The sequence below is a fragment of the Melopsittacus undulatus genome, chromosome 2, assembly GCF_012275295.1.
Source record: "Melopsittacus undulatus isolate bMelUnd1 chromosome 2, bMelUnd1.mat.Z, whole genome shotgun sequence".
Classification (NCBI taxonomy): domain Eukaryota; kingdom Metazoa; phylum Chordata; class Aves; order Psittaciformes; family Psittaculidae; genus Melopsittacus; species Melopsittacus undulatus.
Window position 1 is genome coordinate 118,563,461 of NC_047528.1, and position 26,070 is coordinate 118,589,530.

The 26,070-nt window shown below is 43.9% G+C and overlaps 1 protein-coding gene across 2 annotated transcripts; it reads right to left on the minus strand.

Annotated features, from left to right (window-relative positions):
- Positions 1-14,177: 14,177 nt before the first annotated feature.
- TAGLN3 (transgelin 3) lies at positions 14,178-25,436 on the minus strand. 2 transcript variants are annotated; one of them, XM_005144703.2, is made up of 6 exons: positions 25,394-25,436; positions 25,136-25,236; positions 24,524-24,705; positions 23,505-23,679; positions 18,441-18,543; positions 14,178-14,721 (listed from the first exon to the last, which is right to left on the minus strand). In XM_005144703.2, the coding sequence occupies exons 3-6, from the start codon at positions 24,701-24,703 to the stop codon at positions 14,580-14,582; spliced, it is 600 nt and encodes a 199-aa protein (XP_005144760.1). In that variant the 5' UTR covers positions 24,704-24,705; positions 25,136-25,236; positions 25,394-25,436; the 3' UTR covers positions 14,178-14,579. The 2 variants fall into 2 exon arrangements, with proteins under 2 accessions (XP_005144760.1, XP_005144759.1); XM_005144702.4 differs by lacking the exons at positions 25,136-25,236; positions 25,394-25,436 and having other exon boundaries at positions 24,524-24,753.
- Positions 25,437-26,070: the final 634 nt, after the last annotated feature.

Below are 26,070 nucleotides of genomic sequence, written 5' to 3' on the forward strand. Positions count from 1 at the left end.
GGAAAGGACCTTCAAATCATCCAGTTCCAACCCCCTGCCATGGGCAGGGACCCCTCACACTAAACCATATCACCCAAAGCTCTGTCCAACCTGGCCTTGAACACTGCCAGGGATGGAGCATTCACAACCTCCCTGGGCAACCCATTCCAGTGCCTCAGCACCCTCACAGTAAAGAATTTCTTCCTTATATCCAATTTAACTTACCTATTTAAGTTTTAACCCATTACCCCTTGTCCTATCACTACAGTCCCTAGTGAATACCTGACAAGCTGCAGAGAAACATGGAAGGAAGAATACTGCATGCACAACACAAAGTGTATTCTGCTATGACCTTGTTTTAGTACCTGTAAGAATTCCTTTGCATAATACTTGTAGCTTTTTCTTTCCTCAAGCTCTGGTAAAACACAGGTCTTAACATGCCTGTGAAAACTGAAGTGTAGAAGTGATGATTCATGATAACATTTGAGAAGGCATTCATAAATATTCTTGAGTCAATCCATTTGCATCACACCTGACAAAGACTGATGCTGTATGATTGCATAGTTCATCCCTTCAATCACTTCTTCAAATTACAGACAAGATGACTTCCAAAGGAGGAAGAAAAGGTTTTGGCTGCCTTTCCCAATAACCCAGCTGAATCTATAATTCAGCTTCATTTTGAACTTAGAGGTCAAACACCTGTACCTTTGTGAAGCGCATACTCATAATGACTGGTATGTTATTAATAGTATGCAAAGATCTGCATACATGCAGGCAAGTCAGTGACATTTTGGCCTTCCATCACAAGAGATAAAGCCAGTGCACAATAGCTGTTTCTTTAGTTTCTTATTTTTTTGGGAACTGAAATTGTGAGCAAACTGAAAGGAGGCTGTTACCAAAGCATGGAAATGAATTGCAATTGATTACTAAATAGTCAATTATTAATTGTCTACTAATATTTGTTTCAGTATCAGACTTGAACCTCTTCCTCCACTGAATGAATACCATGCTGCTTGCTTTCAAGATCTTTGTCATGTTGAGATGCAGCTTCAAGTCACAGTGTTCATATTTACTTCTCCTTGAGCTCCTAATTTCCAGTTCCAAACAATGCTTGCCTATGCACTAGAGGCCTCTGATGTGACACCACAGCTTCCAACACACAAAATCATCTTGGACATTACAGCCAATTGAACTGTCTTCATAGATCCAGACATGACATATAACTGCCATTGACAGAGCATCTCATCTGAAATGAAGCAGCTGACTGCCCTGCCTAGCAGCTTCCCCGAGTGCTAATGGAGGAGCTATTTTGCCTCGCCTGTGTGCACTGAGAACAGTTTAGTTGTTTGTATACCCATCAATTCAAATTAAAATAGAAAGGCTAAGTGAGCACATCTTTTTGGCACAATAGCCATTTATCAGTCTGTGGCATTTTAAAGGCAGACAAGCTCTACTATTCCATCAGTTAATGGTCTTGTTCCACTTGTCCGGCCACTAGCTAATCTCACTCTCATTTTCTCCCTTGCTTATATGGACAGCTATGTGTATCAGGGAGCCAGAGAAATAACACCAACACAGACTATATGAATCATACTAGTAGATTAAATACAGCTTGTTAGGAGAATCACAGCACTCTGAAACCTGCTGCATTTCAAATAAAATAATATATGAAAACATATAGAGTTTCTACAATAATGAAGTTGACCCAGTTAAGCTACCCCTGAAGCCAATGATAACACCCTCTACAGAAGTCAAGTCATGACAGTGCTTCAGCCAAGCAAAAGCAGCATTTGAGCTTTACAGGTGATGGCATGTGCCCATGTGCAAACTCACATCTACCAGAGCGCTCAGTCATGTGTGCTTGGGTAGGTCAGGCCTGAGCAGTTTGACAAGCCAAGTCAAAGCACTTTATTGGTGGATGTGTCTGTGCTCCTCCCTGCAAATCACACTTCACATGGTCCTGAAATGGGTGCCCTGCTGGGTGCCCTGGAGGCTGTTATGATTAATGGATACCCTGTTCTCTGTGTGCCATGTGCAAAGCAAACAGGACAACATCTCTCTTCTTACATTCTTGGCATTCAGTTGCCACAAGGGATGCCCAGCTGAAATGAGGCTACTCTTTAATGCAAGCAAACCAAAGATTCCTCATTCACATATGCAGGGCTGCAGTGTTTCCCCCAGGAAACACCATGCCCATGACCTCCACAAGCTGCCTCATGACATCTTAGCCTCAGTGTTTGCCACAAATATATTTCCATATAAAATGCCAATGTAATCTACTTGTTCTGTCTCTCCACAGTCCTTGCAATGAAGCAGAGTAGCTTTGATAGCCTGTAAGTAAGACATCACTGGAAGTTTAACTCTTTGTCTTCCCTCCTTTGTCTTTCAAAACCTATCCATGCCCCTCCCCTTTGTCTTTTCATCTCATTTCTATTTCTCCAATAATCTCCTAAGTAGGAAAGGAGAACAAAAGAAAAAGAGAAAAATAGAAAGAAACTTTAGGGGGTTTTAGCATCATAATTTCCACCTAAAAGACTACAGCAGGGCATTCAGCCCATATGTGCCACTTTTATCCCTACTCCATCAGGTCTCAGAGTCATGTGATGCTATCACTCATTCCAGTGCCTCATCACCCTCACAGTAAAGAACTTCTTTCTTATATCCAATCTGAACTTCCCCTGTTTCAGTTTTAACCCATTACCCCTTGTTCTATCACTGCAGTCCCCAATGAAGAGTCCCTCCCCAGCATCCGTATAGGCCCCCTAATCTTCATTAGGGGGTTGAATATGTGCCCATGCCCTTGGGCTGAATGCAGTGAAGTAGCAGGCAGCAGTTAAAAGGATCTAGATTGAAATAAAAATGAAATTAAACATAAAACTTGTTACTGTGACCCACATAAGCTGCATTTGTTTCTCATGCTTGCTTCTAAGCTCTGCATTATAGATTGCTGCTTGTATGTTGGTCAAAGCAGCAGGAGTTAGAAGGGTTGAATACGTTGTGGTCTGTATATGATAGTGTCCTTACATATTCACTGCCACATAATGAAAGCACATGAACAGAAGAGCTATTAACAGGACTGAACTACAGCCCTGTGCACTCCATTTACAAGGTCATCACAAGACCCTGACAAGGTGACCATAATTTGTACTACAACTGAGGGGGGTTTGTTTCATTTTTACATTTTGTGTTACCTGTGTGGAAGGTGAGCAGTGAGAAGGACCCTTTCCAGTCCTCCTGTCTTCACACAGCCTCAACTCAAGCTTGTGAGCCTTCCTCCAGCATCACTGTATTACCTAGCTCCACCAGTCAACACCTCACAGCAACACCACTTGAACCAGCTCTGCGGACATAGGCTTTATCTGGGATTTAAACACTGTGTTTTTCCACAAGCAGGTCCCACTCCATATTCTTTCAAGCAGGTTCAACTCCTCCAATACCAGAGGCAATCACCTCATAGAAGATAAAATGAAGCTGATTGAGACCATTGAGGAAATCAGTCTGATTGGTGATGTGCCAGAGTGGGAAAGCCACCTGAGATTTGTGTAATGCTCAGTACTTGAGGATCAGGAGGATATCACAGCAAACAGAAGCTGATCACACATGTACTGGTACAGTGCCTGTTAAAGATAGCTGGACACTTAAGCTGCATTTGCCTACTACAGTGAAACTCCAGTATCCCTTGTTGTCTGGAAAGCATGAGATAAGATTCCCACACTGAATCCTTTGTATACAGTAATGTCAGAACCTGCCAAGACTCTGTGCTTCCTCTGTGTGACAGAGCAGAGCTGAATGTCTGTGTGCCTTGACCTTTAGACACAGGATGCTTCCTATGTCCACTTCCCTGTTGGCCGGTTATCTTCCTACCTTCTGCCTGTCTGGACTTGTAGTGGGTAGATTTTAACAGGCAAGATGAATTCATCGTGGTGTTTTGCTATGTTAAAGGAGGGGAGAGCTAATTTAGCATCATCCAAGATGCTGGCAGAGCTACACCGTGAAGAGTTCTTACTGCCCTGGCCACAAAACAATGCAAACATGACAAAAAATACCTACAGTTTTATATGGACCCCTCCTCACATAGCTTAGGACCTTGTGCAGCCTCACAGTGTCCTGGATCTCTATCTTGTAAGTGACATGCAGAGCCATCAATGTATCTCCTTCAGAACCATTACAGGGACACAGCTGTAAGGGCCTTGCTACCCTTACCTTGCACCCATCACATTGCTGGGATCCTGTTCAAGAGACCAGGTTTCTGACCCTCATCATTTCTCAGACTTTTCCTTATATTTCATGGAGGTGGTGATGGATGGGACTGTATGCACATGATTCCTACAATTGGAACGGGTGATACAAACTGTGTTTTCCAATGACTCCTCATTGCATTTTCAGTGCAGCCCTCCTCCAGAGGATTTTAAAGCACTCCCAGACACCACCATAAGTCTCAGAAGTGCTTTGCATTTCTAATGAATCCCGAGGGAGGATATATGATTCATTCTGTCAAACGCCAAGCAAATGGCAATAGCCAAGGCTTTTATCTCAAAGGACAAAATGTAGTTACAAGTGCTGGGATCATAAGTAATGTTCTATAAAGAGCTATTTTGGGAGTCAATTTTCCTCACTCCAAGGAGCAAAACAGTTTAAAAAAAGGAAAGAAAAGAAACCTGTTTTTTTTGGAGGTCTGGGTTTCCTTCTGATGGACAGACACTCATCCAGCTTAGAATAAAAGCACTTCAGCAAGAACCCTGCCTTTTGTGTCTTAGTTCCTCAGTAGCTCCCATTGGACATGGGTACAGTTTACCCCCATGCAGAAGCTTTGCCTGCACAGGAGCCTGGTTCTGGGGAGAGTGTGTACGTTTTCCTGTGCATTTGGTCTTATTTTTAGACAGCCAAGGAAACCAGCACATGCCAGTTCTCTTTAAGCAATGCACATTACTGGTCTCTGCTATGAGCAGCTTCCCACTAATGTGAATAGGGATCTGCCTTCCCTCGTTCCCAGCCAAGATGACAGGACTTTCCCCTTCACTTGCTATATATAGGTTTAAAATAGAAATAATACCTGAGAACATGTAAAAACACTGACCAAAGGGACAACTAAAACTCAAGACCCTTGGTGGCCTGCAATGACAGAACCAATGACATTAAATCTGACTCTTTTATGTTTCCATTTGTAGAGGTCATTCATTTCCTTCTCACAAATGAGGGGGATTCCCTTTTTCTAATAGACCAGCTGGCTCCCCTCCTAGGGATCCTCTCCACTCCAGTCTTCTTTTTGTCTGAGAACATCTTATTCTATCTATTCCCATATTTCATGGCTTATATCAAGCCTGCTCACTGAAAGGACAACTTTGAATCCATCTACTCTTCTAATTCACCAATTTTCCAGTTTGCATTTTTCCCTACAGACCCAACACATGTTTGAAACAGACAAATCAGTACCAGACAGGAAATGTTTGCTTTCCTATCAGACCTTCCCCTCCTCTCTCTTCCTAGTTTTAAACAAGGAGTCCAGGAATCAACAAAATACCTGTTTTCACTGCCCATTACAGAGTGCTGCATGCATCATCCCCCACTTAGAGCAGTCCTGACCACTGCAGTTCAGTTCCTTGCAGGCTTTGTTGACCACACAGTGCTCTGTTGGGAGTTCACATCTCACCACTATGACATTGCAAGTGAACAACAAAACCCAGCTGTTTCCATCCTCCATTGCCTGATTCTCATACTCTAACAATATCAGGGCAAGGAAAGGTTTTGAAGTTTCAAGCATGTTTACTGCTCTCAGCTGGCCTTGATCACACATGATATACCTGCAGTACAGATGAAACTATCATTTTAAGGCAATTGTCCCAAACACAAAGCTGAATCACTGCTTTTACCTCAAAATTACTATGAAAAAGGTAACGTTTTACTGAAATTCATTGCCTTCGAAACTGAAGATTCATTCTAGATGAATGCTAAGGTTTATGATTCATCCCACTATAGCTGGTACACAACCTCTTAAAGTAAGCAGACATTGTTCAGAACTGAGACATCCTGCTCCATACCTTTTGTAACAGACAGCATTTATACTTAGCTGAAGGGCATGAGCATCAGCACTCCCTCAGTTAAGTGCTCCCAGGGCCCATTTATCTGCAGCTAATAATCCAATTTGCCAGGATGTGCCTGCCTCCAATGGGAATGCAATTCACAGAGCAACTACAGGAGGCAGTTCTTAAGGGACTCATCACATTACACTGAGACAGACGTCTTAAATACAGAACATACTCTGCCAAAGTAAGGTTTGCTCATGCAGCCTGCTTCAGTGACATGGCAATAGTACGGTTTGGTTTCATTTTGCAGCTCCCACTTAGAAAGCAAACAGCATAAAAGCTGTTTAATCATTCATGGGTTCATTCTGCAGAGTACTGCTGATTCTGGCTGTAAAAAGTAACTTGGCTTTGATCCTTATCCCAGGAATACACCAAATATATAAAGAAAGGAAAAAGATGAAGAAGTAATAGGAGAAAAAGAGAAATAGACAATTACTACAAAGACTATTTAATAATAGACAATAATAGACAAATACTACAAAGGCTACTACTCTTTTTTCTAGTTATTTTGACTTAATTGGTTACAGGCGCTTCACATCCAGAAAACACACAAACCTACCACAGCAACCACCTTCACATAATGCTTCTCTTTGTATTCTCTCTTGAAAGGCTATCGCAATAGCTTGACTTACTAACACATACAAAAATCATCTCTGTTCCAGCCATTGTTCTCAGCACCTCATAATACAGCTTCTACTATAGCCATGCTTCTGGGGAAAGGATTCCTGTAATTAAACATTGCACAGCAGGAAGAGAAAGTAACTTGTTTTTAAACAAGACCTTCAGGGCTAAGTAGATCTCTTACACAGCACAGACTGTGATTTCAGTGGGTCTCCTTCTGAGATCCAAGCAGAAATGCTTTTTGTTACACTAGGAAATCCTAAAAAGGTAGCTCCAAAACCAAATAGTAGAGAATTAGACTGAATGTACAGCAGCCTGAAAAGCAATTCCTGGGATATAGGGGCTGCAGATCTGTTCCTGAAAGCTCCATACCCTGACATTTATAGAGCCAGTCAGCACATCTGAACAACGAGCCTTTCCCAAGAGAACCAGCCTGCCCTTTACCCCAGCAGCTCCTACAAGGACCATGAGCACACAGGAGACACATGCCACACTCCTACACGGTTCTCTATCAGCTGTGGCCACACTGCCACTGATTAATAACAGCTCCATCAACATCCAGAAATAAAACACCCATAATAACAAACAGCAAAGAAGGATTAATAGCTGCTTTGTTACATTCCCAGCAGCTCCTGGCACTGCTGAGCCATTTCAGGATCACTGCCTCCAAGAAAAAGCTCCCATAACAGCCAAACAAAGTGCACTTCTGCTTATACACATGAGCATGAAGTCTTTGAAACCTCAACTTACCTTTCCCCAGGCAAGGCCCAAACCTTTCACTGCAGCTCTTTCATGCACTCAAACAGTCAATCCACCTCCCTACAGGTCAAGCTCTTATACTGCAATAGCAAAACCATCTCCACCTGCTATTTATGTGGGGACTCAGCTGTAGCCCATCTTCACAGAGCCATAGAATCCTTTAGGGTGGAAAGGAGATCATCAAGATCAGCTGTTAGCCCTATTCTGAGGTCTTGGGCATCCCCAAAACACTGCTCTGATTGAAGATCACTGCCACAGCTGCAGCACAGTGCTTGATTCACCTAGACTGCTGTGGCAGATCAGGGGAAAAGGTCTCTTTGCTTGATGTCAGGAGATGATGATTGCTCTGGGCACATGCACAGATGCCCTTGATATCCCATTTGCACCCTCTAAGTTGCTACCTGGAGTTTTGGTTTTCCTCCTTGTATCAAAAGCTTTTTCTGTTCACTTGGAAAACCAATGTTGCCATGGTATCCAGGCAATTTAAAGCCACACTTGTGCTTATGTGGCTGTGGAAATGGTTTTGCTCCCCTTTTACCAAAGCCAAACCCACAAAACCAGGTCCAGTACTCAGCAGCTCTGGGGTGTTAAGGCACATCCGTGGCACTCCAGCATCTTTAAGAATGTGATCAAAACAACACCTTTTGGGTTGCATGCTGGAAGGATCTGGAAGCAGCAGAGTAACCTTTCAATCTACGTTATGTGTGGGAGCTAATACAAAGAAACTTAGAGTGAAGTGTTGACTCATAATGACACTAATGCAAAACCTGTTCCCAAAAACAATCTCTGCTCATTTTTGTCCTTCTCTTCTTCCGTGCCTTAACAAGAAATGAAAGAAACACAGCATTTGGCTGCTTTTTGTGCAAACACAAACGTTTCTGTGCACTTGACACTGTTATTGACAAGATGACAATGCATACACTTCCTTAAAATCCAGTTTGGAAACACCCAGCAGTCATCAGTCTGTCTCAGACACGTTGTGCTGCTTCAAGCCCCCGCTATCCACGTGCCTGCTCCATCCCTCTGGAGCTGCCTCTTCCCTCACCACATAAGCCTGGCCCTGCAGATCCTCAGACCAAGCAGAGACACTCCTGTGTTTCTGGACATCACTTCTGAGCCTATACATAAGCATTAAACCTGCCATGTGGTCTGCAGAGCACTGACTCATTGGGGCATGGGATTTACTCCTGCCCAATACCAGGATAACATGCCTACCAAAGTGAGCCATTTCAGAGAAATTTAATTAGGAAGAAAGGTCATCTCTTTAATTTCCCTTATAAATCCGACCACAGTCAAGTTTATTTCTGCATCTGAGAAATAGCACTATAACTTTACTTGAATGTCACAGCATCATGCACTGTGCTATAGCACAAACACTGTAAGATGAGGGCAGAAAGACAACCTTCCATCCAAAGCTGTGGTTTTCCCCTGATAGCAATAGTTAATACCCTTTTTTTCCTCCCCTCTCTGCCATTTTATACCATGGTTTTCTACTGCTTGAGCTTTGCCACAGGACCACGGTGGGTTTATTTTGGAGGCTCAGGTGGGAATACCAACATCAGAGAAGTGTGAACAGGTATATCACTATGTTAGAGTGGGAAGAGGTGGCTGTTGGATGTGTTTTCCTGGGTGGTCACTTGTGTTGTCTTCCTGCTCTTGTCACTTGCCTTTTCTGCAGGACAGGAAGCCTCACAGAGAGGGAAAACACAGTAAAGAAATACATGTGCTCAAAGCACATGCCAATACAATTGCCTGTTCTGCAGCCTTCATGGTCCCTCTTCTATGATTCAGGAGCTACCATTGACAGTGACAGAGCAGGCTTAAAGCAACTTAAAGTAATTTAAAGCAACTATTTCCTCCAAAGGTGCTCACTTACCTTCTCAACATACTTAAAGCTTATTTCTAGGAGACATTGCCACGTCACTGATCCTACTGATGTCTGGGATGTCCAGACCATCATTATTAAGTATTAGCTCTGCTTTCATGCAAAAGGAACAGAGGCAGCAAATTCAAACAATGCAGCCAGAGCCAAATCCAATTAATTGCAGACATTGAAATGAAAGTCTCAAGTCCTGAGTCATTATTCTTCCTCCTTGGTGGCTCTGTTCTGGCCTAAGCAGTTAGGGAAACCAGACAACTTGGTGTGAGTGCATTGTGGCTAGAGTACAAGCAGCCCACCCTGCCAGCTCACAGGCAGAAGGCAGCCATGGGCACCATCAGCCCCTTCTCCTCACACCAAGCTAGGCCTGTGGATGCTATTCAGCAGAGCCATGGAGCAAAGGGATGCTGAGGGCAAAGCCTCTTTATGCCATTCACTCTCATTAGTTTTTATTTAAAACACATGATGTTATGTTAGCCAAATGGTCCTCAAGGTCCAGCTTCATTGAACTGGCTGAACTTAATATTGACTTTCTGTTTGTTGTATTTTCTTTACACTCTCCTTATAAATGGGGATGAACCTGGATCCCATGCTCCTTTATGTGGTTCTGCACTCACATACCTATTGAGCATCCTTTTAAAAGGCCATTAGGTGTCACTTCAGTGTTGCAAAGATTTTAGTAAGCAATTGTCCATCATGAGGTCATGGTCTCAAAATCTTCATGAAGGCAGATAAATGTCATTTACATTTGTACAAGTAAGGCAAACTGAAGCACAAGGGCAGCAATGTTTAAGGTGTTTCTGGTCCAGCTTGCTCTGATGGGGCTTTCTCTGGTACAGCTGCTGAGGGGGAGCATATAGAAAACACTTTCCTACAGAACACTGTGGTTTATTTTTAAGCTGGGGCAGCTGACCAACTCACAGCCAGGCTTCAAAAAGCAACGTAAGGCAGCATGTGAGGTGCCTTATATTAGCTCATACTTGCTGTCAAAGGGAGCCCACAGCCTCAAGTGAGATGCTGTTCATCATCTGTGGAAAGAAGCATCCCCCAAGCATTAGCAAGCCCAATATCCAGGAGAGGAAACACACACACATACACCATACCCTTCAGTACATGTTCAAAGCTCCTGTATGTCTCATTCTAACGTATACCAAGGCTTTTAGTAGTAACAACACAGAAGGTTGTAATAGAAATCAATTAGGCTTCTGGAAGAGCTCAGCAAGTGTTTTTGGTGCAGTAGAAGCAAACTTACAATGGGGTGTTGTTAATATAAGAAAAACAATAATGCTTCCTGCTAACTTGGTTACTAAACTAGCCTGGTACTGTATTAACTTACTTCCTGGCTCAAGATGTTTGCAAACTTAGTAGTAAGGAGGTTTTAATAGAAGTACATTAGTAGGCCAGAATGTGTTAATATTTAATTAATCATAACATTAATATTTCTGTATCATCTGGGAATATGGAAGGATCAGATTAACCCACAAGATGAACTACAATGTGCAGCAGATTTTAACAGCTACATTAGTTTGGTGCTTTAAGCTAAAGAAAGAATGTGTTGTGAGGAGGGGTTACCAAAAATAAGAGCCTGGGGAATCAGTCATTTTTTGCTGCTGTTCCCATAGTAGATCAGGTCCTGTGTCTGCAGCCACAGAATCATCTTTCCTGGAGCACTTGGCTGTTGTTGCTAATACAGTCTGCTAAAATTGCCTTTTTAATTACTAGGTTTTGTTTCTGTAACTTCCATGAAGCTAGAAAGTCAAACCTAATGAAAGGACATTTAATTAGGGAATGTATCTTTGATGAACAAACACTTAATTCGAGCATGGTCTTTCTTTTGCTGGACATACCCTATTGCAACAATATCAGATGCTGATGGAAGAGGAAGGGCAGAGACTATAGAAAGCAGACAAATGGGCTCAAGAGCTCTAAACATCCTTTTTGTTGCTGCCACAGGCAGATCACTGTGCTGAGCAATGGATCTATCTGCCCTTCTGAGTCAGTTGTGTTGATGGCTAAGACCTGAATTTGGCCTGGTCCCCTCTGCTGGCTGCAAGGCCAGGAAGCAAATCTGACAGAGAAGAAGGGAAGGCATCAGGGATACAGAAAGTAACATACCCTGGGAATCCAATTGGCATGTGGGATGTGAAAACCATGTTTCCAGAGGGAAGGACATACAGAATGGCAATTCTGAAGCCAAACAGAGAGAGACTGAGGTCTCCAAACTCAGGTCTGGCCCCTAGTCAGATTGTGACCTCTCAGACCTCTTCCCTACAAGGCAGCTTCAGTCAGCCACTTGGTCTGCTGTGGCTGTCACTTCCTAGTTTCTGTTGAGGGAACAGGGCTGCTGCTCATGTTCACCAAGGTGAAGTTCCTGGTGGCAGTCATTTGTGTTGCCATCAGCCCAGATCTTCTTCATCAGCTGATTTGCCTTTAGGAAGTAAAGCTGCTCTTATCTTCACCTTACACCTCATGTCATATCTATAGGAAGAAGTTGTGTGCTATACTTTGCGCTGAGCTAATGCTCCATCACAGCTGGAAGGTGACCTCCCTACTCCAGATGCACCGTTTGGGGTGTTCATTTGACCCTCTACTGCGCTGATTCACTTAAGTAACAGAAAAACAGTCCTAAACAAGTACTAAACACCAGAAAAGATGCTTGACAAGAGCACAGCAGAGGAGCCAAGATGCCCTGGAAGATAGAATAGGAGGCAGGACCTTTTCAGTTGCAGTGGCTATTCAGCCCCAACCATGTAACATGACCTCTACATCACTTCTCGCTTGCTGTGCTCCACAGTGCTTCAGCAAACCTTGCCTGAAATGGGGAGATATTATTGCCACCCTTCTCCTGACAGGGAGGATAGAGCTTTATTTGAGATGGGGGAATCATCCCTTCAGTTTACACAGTGAGCTTTTGAAGCCACATCAATCTGTGTCATTGACTCCAGGTGCTACTCAGTGGACAACAAACTGCACTATGTGTCATGATGTTCAAACCCAGACAGAAGTCACCTCTACCTATGTATGTAGCACTCAGCTGTCAGAACAGATGACCCTTCATTCCTTACCTGGACAGACATTACATTTTCAGGCCTTCTTGGATGGCTGTCATGAGTTTAAAAAGACCACAGAGTTCAATTATCATGTTTCCCCTCCTATTTGCCTGTGGGGATGAAGTGGGTGAAGCCAACAGAGATAGCTAACAGCAATAGAACTCTGCAGACAAAACTGTGTGTATCTCCCAGGTGTACACATCACATAGCTGCAAGGCAGCCTGTACTGACTAACAGGTCAACCTGCTCTGGTAAGATGGAGAGATGACTGTCAGCAAGTTCTTCTATTGACTCTCCAGAAAACTGTCCCCAAATGAACTATCAGCTGCATTCACAGCCTGTCAAATGAGCACAACAGATCACTGGGTTTTGAACTGTGGGGACTTTTCAGGTCAGAAGCATTCTGGAAATGGTTTGTTATTTCTTCCTTTGCATGTAAAACACACCTTGTTTTGTGTTCTCCTTGAAATGGTATCAGCTACCAAGGTAAAGCCTGTTCTCACCTCTGATTGACAGATTGCCCTTTCACAGTGCCCTGCTTTTAGCTGGGACAGAGTTAGCTTTCTTCCCAGTAGCTGGTGCAGTGCTGTGTTTTGGCTTTAGTCTGAGAACCCTGCTGATAACACATTGATGTTTTAGTTGTTGCTCTGTAGCACTTACCCTGATCAAGGACTTTTCAGTCTCATGCTCTGCCAGTGAGGAGGGGCACAAGAAGCTGAGAGGCAGCAGAGACAGGACACCTGACCCAAATCAGCTAAAGGGGTATTCCATGCCACAGCACATCATGCCCAGTATAGAAACTGGGGGGAGTTACCCAGGAGGCCCAGATTGCTGCTTAGGTTGGGCTCTGCATCAGTCAGCAGGTGGTGAGCTATTGTACTGTGCATCACTTGCATTTATTGGGGCTTATTCCTCTCTTTCTTTCCTATTATTGTTTTCCTTTGCTTCAATTATTAAACAGTTCTTGTCTCAACCTGGGGGTTTTACCTTTTTCCAATCCTCTTCCCATCCCATTGAGGCAGGGGGAGAACAGAAAATGTGCAGGCATCCGCCTGGTCCTTAGATGCTGGGTGGGGTTAAACCACAACATATGGGGAGCAATTCCCTAAGTCTGGAGACTCACCTGGCTGGGATGGAGTCAGCCTTCTCCCCAGCAGCCTGTAGTATGGTGTGCTTTGGATTTGTGACTACAGCAGTTGATAAACACCAGTGTGATGGCTATTGCCAAACAGTGCCTGCACAGTGTCAAGGTCTTCTCCCTTTCTCATCCTGCCCCTGCAGCTGAGGGTGGGCAAGAGGCTGGACACAGCCAGGACAGCTGACCTCAACTGACCAAAGGGATATCCCATACATACGGTGTCATGGTCAGCAACCAAAACTCAGGGAAAAGGAGGAGGAAGGAGGTACGTCTAAGGTAACAGGTACCCATCATGCATATTGGGGCCCTGCTTTCCAGGAAGGGGCTAAACGTCTGCCTGCCCGTGGGAAGCAGAGAATTAATTCCTTCTTTTGCTTTGTTTTCACACACAGCTATTGACTTCTTTATTAAACTGATTTTAGCTCCATCCCCAAGTTTGCTGGCTACAGTCAACCCAGCAAGCTAGATCGATGGAAATCTGAGCTGAATATGGTGGGACTACAGGAATCAAACTCAGTGGATAATCATACATCTTAGTTTAGAAAAATACATTGGATGTGCCTTTAGACAAGCACTAAATTGCACATTACCATAAAGACTCCTCAGCACTGTACCATGGGGTCATTGGTTCTGCTTTTACCTCCTTTACACAATGAGTCGAAGAGGCAGTGTCTTTAATTTGTCTTTATTCTTGGGTCAAACGATACCATCACCGAACCGAAGAACAAGGTTACCGGTTGAGATACAGGTGAAATACAGAAGATAACGCTTCGCAAATAAATTAATACAGAATAACTCTCTTTGCATAGTTCAGAAGTGAGGATGAGGAGGAGGAGGAGGCAGCAGTGCGCATGTGCTGGGAACTGACACACACCACCACAAAAAACATAGTTCCTGGGTGAACTCTTGCAGCTGCAAACAAAACAAACCAAACCCAAATACCCCAAACCTCATAGCACTAACTATTAAAAACCAGGCAGAAAGGGGAATAATGAGTGCTTGTTTTTCACTTTTTCTGGTTTTTTAAACAGACCATGCTGCAGAAGATGTGTTTGCTCTACAGAGATGCTTCAGATAATCTGCCTTGGCATCCCATAGCCTGTCATACCCGACTGCGATGCTCCTTTGTTGCTGCCCATCTGAAGGCCTATAACGTTCTGTCCCTGACGAAGCTGCTCTTCTGAAAATCCTCGTCGGTTCTGCTGTGCTTTCCTGTCCAGACACACATACAAAGCAACACAACACACATCATTCTGTGTGTTCCCAAAGGATCAGGAAATACTGGCTCATGTTAATAGATGCGTCCCCTGTAATGCGATACCTCATTTGCACCATCCCATGGGCTGGACAATACCAGCTGGGCTAATTGTTTTCCTGCAGTTAGAAGTAATGCGTTAGTCAAACCTACATCCCTTCAGGCTTTCACTGTACCACTTATTCCAGAACCCAAATGGCTTTCCCAGCAGCTATGACAGGTAAAATACTTATGTAGTGCTGTATGTAACACACATGATAAAGTTCATTCATGTTAAGCAATAGACTTTACCCTTTGCACCCATGTCTGAACTCTATGACAGCCCTTTATCTTCTGTCAAACCATACCGAGCAGTTTTGTTTGGTGTCCCTGGTCTCAAAAAGCCCTTTGGACCAATGAACCTTTGTTGGTGTTTAAAAGGAGCCTCTTTCCCCTGCAAATGGCACTGGGGCCCAAAGTGGCAGGTAAAAAGAAGCACGTAAGTTTGTACTGTGCTGCCCTGAGAGAAACCGTTCATCTTGGGTTAGTCTTACATTTATAACAGGTGGGGAAAACAAGCAACTTTTACAGGGGAGAAGGATCATCCTGTTGCTTCCAAACAAGCCATATAAACCAGCAGAGCTCCAGACAGAAGCCCTTCAATCAACCAAACTCCCACCCAGGTACAATCTTTCTCCCTGCTGTTCTGTTTGCCCTGGGTTCAGGTTATCCTGCAATAAGGCATAGTGTTACAGTTCCCTGTTTCTCCCCACCCCACCACTAGATGAGAACGCTAGATTAGGGGCCTGCTGTGATTGAAAACCATCCCCATGATCCTCTCCACAGGGGCCTGATCCTGCACCATGCTGAACACCTGGTTCGAGTCCACAGAAGCACTTTAAATGCTTGCTAGGCTCAGGGTGTTCAGGTTCTTGCAGGATGACAGCCCAGCAAAGCAGAGAGGTGAGAAAGACCCACAGGACATCAGTGCTGACCCATCAGTTTTCACAATGGGTCTCCAGTGTGAATGCACAGACTAATAAGAGGGCTTGGAGAAACCCATGTCCAGCTCTGGAATGCTGCAGCTCACAGAAGGCACGCTGCTTTGGAGGGATGCACACACAGCTGCGGGTGCTTCAGAAAGCAACCCCCTCTCACTGCTGCTTAACTCCTTTCCCACAATACTCACACTGTAGGATGTCCATGAGAGGCTGGTTTTAGACCTACTCCTATTACCTCTTTGAATCCCAAGTTCACTGTGTCTGCCTTGGTTTAAATTAAAACCCCAGGAATGCATTCTTCCAGTGTCTGAATGGGGACTATAGGGATGCTGGGGATGGACTCTTCATTAGGGACTGTAGTGATCGGACAAAGGGTAACAGGTTCACACTTAAACAGGGGAAGTTTAGATTGGATGTAAGGAAGAAATTCTTTCCTGTGAGGGTGCTGAGGCACTGGAATGGGTTGCCCAGGGAGGTTGTGAATGCTCCATCCCTGGCAGTGTTCAAGACCAGTTTGGATGAAGCCTTGGGTGCCATGGTTTAGTGTGAGGTGTCCCTGCCCATGGCAGGGGATTGGAACTGGGTGATCTTAAGGTCCTTTCCAACCCTGACTATTCTATGATTCTATAATTCCTTTCTCTTTTCTCCTAAAGTTTTCAGCCATGTGGTGGAGCAATTCCACAGTATTAATTCAATATGCAATTTGGATTATACAGTGTTATTTAGCCATTGTAAGCACCGCATTTATTATACGATGGTCTTGCAGATAAGATCATGCACTTACATTTTGCTTTTAGTTTGGTAGAAATAGCTTTAACTGGGACTGTAGAACAAGAGGGAAGAGCAAGCCTTTTCCCTCAGTGTCCTACACCACATCGAGTTCTGTTTGGCCTCTCTGCCATAACCTGGCATCACCCATACCACAGCCTGAGCCCCCCAGATTTCATGCCAGCTTGGCACCAGTGCTTGTGGTTGCCAAACCATAAGATAAGAAGTAGCCATTGATCCATGAACCTTGCTAGGGCACACAAGGAAGGGCGAATCAGGCCTGGTGGGACTGGGTATGTGAGACACTGACAATGGAAAGCTAGACAGCTTAGCTCAAGTGGATCTTAATCACTGTAGATCCCTGCATGGATACTGTTACTCCATTTAATCTTGACTTCTTTCAATTTAACTTAAGGAGATTAAGAATGAGCCTGAAAGCCCTGACTCACAACTAATACTGGGTGGCAGTGAGAGGGCTTGATCTGCCTAAAGGGATGGGTAAACTACTCAGAAACCAGCTCCTGATCTGCAAGATGCTCTCTCCTTATAGAAATAACACCTGTTTTCCTTAAGGCAGTGGCAACAAAATGGAATTACAGGGACTGCAATAGGTAGGGGTTGGCTATCCGAGCAGCAGGGGCAGGAGAGGCAGCTAGGGGAGGAGGGAGGTGATCACATCTTCATTTATGCCAATGAAAACTGTTCCCACTCACAATTAGGAGTCCAGATGTAAATTAAGTTTTCCATGTAGTACTTTGCTTTAGTTACATAAAACAAATAAGCCTGTCTGGGTCATAGTGATTTCATGTCTGGTTTATATTAAAGCATGTAACCGGATCTGAACCCAATTTTAAACCCAATTATATTCCATAAATACAAATCTATTCGTGCACTGTATTAAGTTAAAGTAATTTCATATAAAGAATACATGGGAATTTGCAGTTATTCTCCTAAAGCTCAAGTCTCCCTTAGCCTCAGTTAAACGAGGTGAAGGTTTAAGACAAACCAAGCTAAGTTTGACATCCTTCTGCTTATCCTCACCTCGACATCCAAAAAGCCAAGGACACCAAAGACAAGCAGTCAGAATTCACTTTGCTAACACGCTTCAGACATCTCAGCATAAGAAATACCCTTGGATAGCAGAAGCTCCTGCCAATAGTATGTCCTTTTCTTTCTGTCCCTGCTTCTCAGCTTCCCTACCCAAAACAAATGGAGTCTTAAAGCAAATAAACAGCTTTGCCAGGATAGAAAACTCTCCATAGGGAAGTGGTTCTCTCCAAGTGGAAAAAAGAGACTGGGAATGAATTAATTTTTGGTTTGATAAAAAAATGGGAAAAGGCTTCATCCCTTCTCTTTGTTTGGTAAAGGGGTTGTTATATCAGGGTTTGCAGACATCTATGACAGCAATGTCTTCATTGGTCTTTGTGTCTGTTATCTGATGTGAGGCAAAAGTACACTTTACCTGCCAGCTACTCTTAGGACATGCATATCTGCATGGCTGTTGCCATTTTTGTTCCCTTTTCTTCATGAACAGATAAAGAGGATTAGCTGAAGCTGCTAAATAGATGAATGCCATCAAACCTGGTGGCTAAATTTCCTAAGTATCACTGACCTCCTTTCGATGAATAAGAATCAGGGATAACATCAGTGGACAAGAGAATTATCTCTTCTTCAGCAACCAGTGTGGGCCCCTCATGGAGCAAGATGGATAAACCCCAAAGGTAAGACATGGGGCTGGCAGTGATAAAGTTGGGGACCATTGAAGGGTAGAAAACATTGCTGCCTGGTTGGGTCTTTGCTTTCCTCCTCCAGGCTCTGGAAAGAAACTCCTTCCCTTAGAAGGAAACTGGATTCTTCCCCTCTTTTCCCAACCATATGACCAGCTTCCCAGGGAATGCAGCTCTGAGCAGCTCTGCTTTGGACTTTACCTGTGAAACCAGGATGGATCTCCTTTGTAGCAGCCGTCATCCTTGGTGACTGCCAGACTGCCTAGAGCCATTAAGGTTCTCTGCACTGCTGCCATGTCCTTCCCTAGAAAGCCAGATAGAGAAATGAATACAGGGAATCCTTGCACAAGGAATAGCTTGGCACATTAATTAACAACCTTACCCAATGTATTAACTAACTCCTTCAGCCCCCCAAAAAATGGCATTAATAGCATTACAAAAGCTATTTTACCATTGCTGAAATGGAGCATCTTAAAAGTCATCATAGGGACAGCATTAAAGCTAAACTTGACATTTCCAGGTTTCTAAGCCTCTGCCTATTTTAATGCCTTCCCCCATTTTATTCTATCCCATCCTTCCCCCTAATCTATTTAATGTCTTCCCCCTATTCTATTCCATGCTTCCAGATAAGCCTTCTGGCAAAATTTTCTCCTAATAAAAGATCATTTTGGTGTACAAAGAACAACAAATAGACTGAGTCAAATGTGTCTTTAGGAGAACAGTGGGTTTCTTCACCTGTAACCTGGTAAAACTGCTCCCACCATTTAATCCCTGGCAATTCATGCAGTTCCTCTGCTAACAGACCTTACAGTAGCCCTGGAGAGCTTCTGTGCATATAATTCCTATCAGTCCTTCCCAATTTAACTATAAAATCACCTCCCAAATTTGGGAGGTGATATTCCCTTTCTCAGGCAGCCAAAACTGATGCTGTGCAGTTTCCTACCTTCAGGTCCTGCCATCCAGTGCCCAGTTCTTTCACTTCATTCCTCACTGCAAGAAGTCAGGGCTCATCTCATTTTTAGCCAAGTAGAAGTTACTGATCTGATCATCCCTAGTTCTTAATGTTCCCTCATAAACAACAGCAAGACAAAAGCTTCTCAGGAGGTCATTTATCCCACCTGTATTGGGAAGGGTGAAGTTGCCTGTCACTTACTTACAGGCACACCTTCCACCTGGCTGAGAATTCACCAGCTTTCCAAAAGGGCATCTGGCATTGTTGCCTTACAAGGCTCATTTTCAATAGGGTTTGTGTTTAAAAACCCGGACTCCTCCTGTCTCTCCTTTAAAAATGAGGATAATCAATAACTTTTCCTTTTTGATCAACATATTTTGCCCATTCCTTCAAGAAGTTGAACAAACAAACAGCAAACAAAACAAGGGAGACATGGAAAATCTTATAACATTAAGATTGCTCCTCTTTTCCTGGTTCTACTCCTGCACTTTGTCACTTGGTGTGAAAAGGGAAGGAACATAAAGATATCAGCCAGGCAGACTCTAACTCATTACCCAATATGTTAACTTTGGGAAGCAAAAATGAGCTGCAGCACATATTCCCAACTGTGTGAAGTGGTAAGTTATTGGAAATGTGCCTTTTGCCTCTCCCTTCTCCTGAAATCCTTGCATAAGTGTTCCTATGACTCCTCTCCCTTCCTTTTGGTTCCAGTGCTTTCTCTTTCCTAAAGTAATTTATCTGGTTCACAGACTTGATTTTGACTGTAGGTTCTTCACATGGGAAAAGAGGTAATTCATTAAATTAACTCTAGATCCTAGAGACATGATGATGGTAACAGACTTCAGAACTACCTCCAGTGGAGCAATATTAATGAAGATCCCTGCAGACCAGCTGGAACATAGAGGGAAAGAAGCTTTGTACATCCTGTGTTTATGCTGCACATCACCCTGATTATAGGCAGATGCAGTTCAAGGCTTTGACTCATACAAACCTAACTGCATAACACACTGGCTGAGGTGAGGAAGGCACCCTAAAGCTGAAAATGTCTAGCAGCTTCCAACTGTGGCTGTCATACAGCCTATTATAGTTTATAGCAACCTTATCTGCAGGGGACCATTTGCTCAGACAATGAATTGTCAGCTATCCAGAGCCCTCGTTTTACTGTATTTGTTAAAGCAGGGTGCATCAGATGGGGTCCTTGCTTAAGAGGGCAGCTGAAGACCTGACATCCCACACATGCATGTACACAGGCGCTCATGGAAGAGGGTGGAGGCAGGAGCACTCAGAGCTCCCCAGAGCAGCAGATGTACCATATGCTGTAACAGATGCCACACACAACGTCCTTGCGATGCCTCCCATATAACAAGGAGCACGGTGACTGATTGGGATGAAGAGGGATGCGAAGAAGGATTTAAAAGTGAATGAGCTGAATAATGACAGCAAGCACGGAAAACAAGAGAAGGAAACAAAAGATAGGGAGCAAAATACAACGGGCTCCATGGAGCCATCTGGCAGCCCCCCCCACGCTCCGCACTCAGCTCTGCTTTATTTGTCATTGCCGAGTGGGAGACACTGCAGGGAAAAATAGATCCAGTGGGAGCTGAGCACCATGTGACAAAACAAAGCCACGGCAGAGCCTTCCTGCTGTGGATGAGGGGTGCTGCAGGTGAGGGAACACCCCACATCCATGTGGCCTTGGGATGTTTGCCCTCTCGCTGCAGAGGATACATGGGGCTCAATGGTCAGCATAGAAAGGCATGTGAAGAGTGAGAGCTCACACTGCAGCCTCCTGACATCAGGGACCATACACATTGCCCTAAGCCAGGCTTACTGCAGGCAACTGCAGTCAGTGCCTTCCCTCAGCTCCTGCACTTGCTCATCAACAGCCATGGGGGCTGCCTGCCTGGCCCCCCACATCAGCCTCTCTGAATCATGCTGCAGGGACCTACGCTGATGGCATTCCTTCTGCATCTTCAGTGTCCTCTGCAGTATAGCACAGCCTCCTAAAGGATCTTGGCACTGCCTGCACAAGGAGGAAGGAGCCTCTGTTCACTTCTTATGCTAAGCCTTTCTCTTTAGGGAAACCTGGCTGGGAAAGCCTCCTTCTCCAGGACCAGAAATGGGAAGTTTCAAAGCCAAAGACCAAGAACTGCTCTGCATAGTGTTCCTAAAATGCTTTTTAGTAAAGATTAACAAGAACCCAGAGGTACATCTGCTTCTTGCTTGCCTCAAAATACACCGGGGATGTATCTGCAGAAAACAATGAATATAACATCTTGGGATGGATTAGGGAAGGCTGCTCAGCACACATCTATGTAAGAAAGGACCAAAAGAGGCAATACTTCTGGACCAAGAAGTTGCAGAGATGAAGAGAAATGCACCAGATGGGACTAAGTGAATTGCAAACAGCCAACAGCAAATTGCATCCTAAAACACTTTCATTGACCATTACTAGATTCACAGCAAAAGCTCTCAGAAAACAAGTAGTGCCAGAGGAAAGCTGGTTTTCAGTCACAAATGCTCTTATTTCCCTCTTTCTCTATAAACACACATTGATATCTCCTCTGTTTCTGAAGGGGCTATGGTGTGAATTATAGGAGTGCTGTAATTATGATACAGTGAAAAAGAGACTGTCCTTTCAGTCCAGCTAATGCATCCAGGTTCAGACGGTTCAGCCCTGAAGCAGCACAGATGCTAGAGGTCAGAGTTACGGTTAGACACAAAGAGCTTGCAGTGAGTCCCTACTGGAGACACATCCTCTTTCATCTCGGCACTGAAATGAGCAGCAGAAGGGATGAAAAGGAAGCAGGGAAGTGAGGAGACACAGATTAGTTTGGTAAGTCCTAAAATAACAGTGGAGCAATGACTTGCATGTTTCCCTCCTCGATAGCAAGTTGGGTTTTTACTTCCTGTCCTCTGGAAGTTCCTAGCTTTTCCCCTTATATTTGTTGAGAAAAGGTGAGGAGTGAAAGGAAATGAGGAGAGAGCCACCATCATTAGCAGCTTTTTGTCTCCAAAGCAAGTTGCTTTGTACCATGTTTTCATTTGCATGCTGTGAAGCTATTATGAGATGCAAAAGACTGCAAAGAAAAGCATCTGAAATGAGCTATTATCATCCCTCCAAGAGCTTCTATTTCAACAGCATGCTAAGCTGAGGGATGGGAGGGTGTTACACCAGGGAAGTGACACTTAAAGGTAGATGGGATGAAGCCCTAAAGGCTGAACTGGAAGAAACAATCCTGCCCTTGCACCCAAGGGAAGGTTTGTCAAGCAAACCTGCACCCTAAGAACACTACAGATCCCAGTAACTCCAGCTGTCAGTACATCCTTCCCTTCTAACCCAGTCACTGAGCCACCTCAGTCTTTCATTCCTTGAGCTGTCCTTCAGAGGAATGACCTCTTCCACATACCCCAACACCCTGCTCCATGTATATTCCCACAAAACTGTGCTGACCAGCTTTCCCAGTGGTTTGTTCTCCTCTTTCCACTGTTTCATTCCCATGGCAGACTTCTGATCCTCTCGCTATCCTGCAGCTGCCCTTGCTCTGGGCCAGCACAAGGCATTTTGCACTGCTTTGTCCAGAGACATGCAGCAGCTACAGTGAATTCAGTTAGCACAACCAGGAGGGGATGCATCACCCCAGAAGCAGGCAATACAGATGCACAAATGACTCAGCTCTTCAGGAACCAGAACACACAGTTTCCATTTCGAGCATTGGATGGAGATAGGCTTCACCTGGCTTACTGCAAACCCATCAGGGTACTCTGAATTATTTCCGCTGTTGCCATAGTGACCTCTCTTACAAGACTGTATCCTTAGAGATGCTCAGCTAACACGGTGGAGCAGTGAGTTTTACTTCTCTCTATTCATAAATGAGCCCTCATACGCTTCACTGAGGCATATATGCTCCTGGGAATGCATTTAAAAGCTCTAATTTAAGCTTTGCTTGTAATTTGAAAACTGCAATAAAATCTTCTCATCAGAAAATGAGGGGTTACCATATTTGCTAGTAGAAGCTATTTACTTGGAAATAATTAGCACAGAGAACACTGATTTTATTAGGTCTGTGGATTTCTATGAGAATGATGGGCTTTTGGATACCAGGAGCTTGGAAAGGCTCTGTTATGCCCTCAGGGTAATATAAAACCCTCAGAGGAGATAATGCACTATGGGAATAACATGGCAATAAGGTAAAGCAAACAGAAACAAAAGATAATTACATTAGAGAATATGCCTTAGACAAAATGCACCCAACACATCAAAGCAAAGTCAAATGAAGACTGCAAGATCACTTCCAGTTCATTAGTGTTACCTTCCCATAAATCCACTGTCTGGAAAATATCTGTTGTTCTGACCCCGTAGATTTCAGCAGCTTTTAAGAACTGAGAAATTTGCTCCATCTGCTTAAAAGCCATTTTTGACTCAGAGATCTTTGCAATGGGCTCATTTCCCTTCGGATGTAAACTGTTTATTAACTTGCATAACAGCTGAGAGAGAAATAGAGAAACAAGATTAGAAAGCAGTCACCAAGCTAGAAGGCAATTTCTGCACATGAAATGCTGCTGCAAAACGCTTTTGACCTGGCCAGTTTCTGTCAAGGACACAATCCCTTCAATTCAAAACAAAAGGAGGGAATTGATAATAATCAAAGGATATTAGCAATACATTAAAGCTTTCATTAACTGAAGGCAATAGCCTGACCATATAAATCCTAATCTGCCAGGAACAACAGAGCAATCACTGGTGAAGGTTATATAACAACTGACAGAGAAGAAACCACATGCCCGTGCCAAAAACATAAGCAATGTCAATTGAAATATTGTTAAAGTCACTTTGGCAGAGGTTCAGCGATTAGCGTATCCCTACAGCCCACTGCAAACAGCAGCATCTGCCTGTTGTTCAATAACCCAATGGAATACACTGTCTGAGCTGCAGGATTATTTCCCAAGAAGAAAACAGTTCTGACATAATTCAGTCCTTCACATTTTCTAATCTCTTAACCATTCCCTTCTCAACAGTGGTTGTTTCTTAAGTATACATTTGATTTTAAAACAAATCTCTTTTAACTGTATGAGAAAAGGTGGCTGAAGGAGTGAGTCATACTCATATATAACGTGCATGACTCACAAGAATCTGAACTAATCACACTGCATTGGTAGAATAATAGCCTTCCGAGATTAAGACTCCTGGTCAAAAGAAGATAAATCAGATACTAACCTACCTATTCCTGCACTGGCCACAAGCTCTGACCAGTTTAGCTAGTGGAACACAGAAAATGAGGACACTGTGGATACAAACACATGCAAGCACATAACTGGACAAACCCCTTACCGTTCCATCCATCAACCAGGTCTGAAAATGTTGCCTGCCGGGAGGAGGGTGCTCTATCTGTTCCCCACACTGTACAATAATCCAGTTCACCAGCCTTGACTCTAATTCCGGGTCATATTTCTGTTCAATCTTTTCCTGAACTTCTCGGCTTAAGCCATAGCTTGGTCCCCTGTTTGCCATCGCTGGAACCAAAGCACAACTTTCCTAGTGGGCTGAGTCCAGATCTGCAGCTGTGAAGTAACGCACTGGAAAATGAAAGGAGAAAAGAGTGAGCAGCTTGCCCTATACGTTAGACAGTTGAACAGATGTTCATCAACACTGAAAGTAACTGTATGGCACCGGTTATAGCTGTTCTGCAGAGCAGGGGAGGGATCAGAGAGGGAATATCCTTTTCCAAAAGCACAAATCAGCGACAACATTCTTTTTTCTTTAAAGAAGGAAAAAACAGCATTCCCCCCCTGCCCAACCATCACAACAGGAAAAGAAAAGCAAGACCTAAACCAGAGTAGGTTTTAAAGAGAGGCTTCTGCTGTGTTTACAGAGAATACAATAGACTTTTCAGATCAACATCAAAGCTGCCGGCAAATCCAAAAGCACTTTAAAATTGCCTACCTAATACTTGCTAACAAGAAGGCGGCTGTACATGGGATTAAAGATGCAGGCAGGGTCCTCCTCAGCAGGGATGCAGGGATGGGTATCCAGAGATCGGCAAACTGAGAAGCACTGATGAATCTAAGAGACGAAGGCTGCCACAATGCCCTGCTGCTGCTGCAGCATCGTGCTCTGAAGAACAGTGTATTGATTTGATTTTCCTCACATATGAGGAGGGTCAGAGCAGGGGCGTTGCTAAGAGCCATTAAAGAGGCCTGCCTACTCAGTCACAGCCTGGGGATCCTGTTTATCTCGCCCATCTGCAGTCTGTTTCCATGCATGTTTCCTCAGCCTGGCGCTGCTCACCCTACAGGCTCAGTTTTACTCCTCCTAGTCTGCATCAACCTAAACTGCACTGAGCATCCCAGTACCAGATAATAAGAAATACAAATGGAGGGGATGCATTCTCTTAAATGAAGGCAACATAAATTACTGCTGCTGAAACCAGGACACTGCACAGCTTATTTTTAATCACAAAGCAGAAGCAAAACCTTTTTCTCCCTGCTCTGCATCACACTAACAGGCTTTGAGCATGAAAATGAACTTCTCCTCTTCCGTGTTCAAGTGCTGATAAGAAGTTTCAACAAGGGGATAACGGGATGAAAAGCCAAGGAAGAGAAGGCAGGTAGTAGAACATTGCTATCACCTTATCATCAGTACATATATGACTATGTGATAGTGTAATAGTGACCTGAGAAAACAACTTGAACCTCTAAAAGCAAGGGGAAGCCACAGAAAACTAGCAAGCACAGAGATGGTATGGTATGAGTCAGCACACCTCCAGTGATAACAAGGGAGCTATAGCCATGTACAGTAGTTTAAACTTTGATTACACCACTGCAGTGATGGGAGGGTAGAGAAGGGAAGTTAAGACAAGAGACATTTTATCTGGTCTG

Bases quoted from the DNA above. Each gene is read 5' to 3' on its own strand.
- TAGLN3 (XM_005144703.2), bottom strand. From the start codon at position 24,703: ATGGCAAACAGGGGACCAAGCTATGGCTTAAGCCGAGAAGTTCAGGAA. The intron at 18,544-23,504 runs GTAACACTAATG...CTGGCTTTCTAG, and splicing joins GACAGTGGATTTATGGGAAG to GGAAGGACATGGCAGCAGTG. The intron at 14,722-18,440 runs GTAAAGTCCAAA...GTGTCTGGACAG, and splicing joins GATCCATCCTGGTTTCACAG to GAAAGCACAGCAGAACCGAC.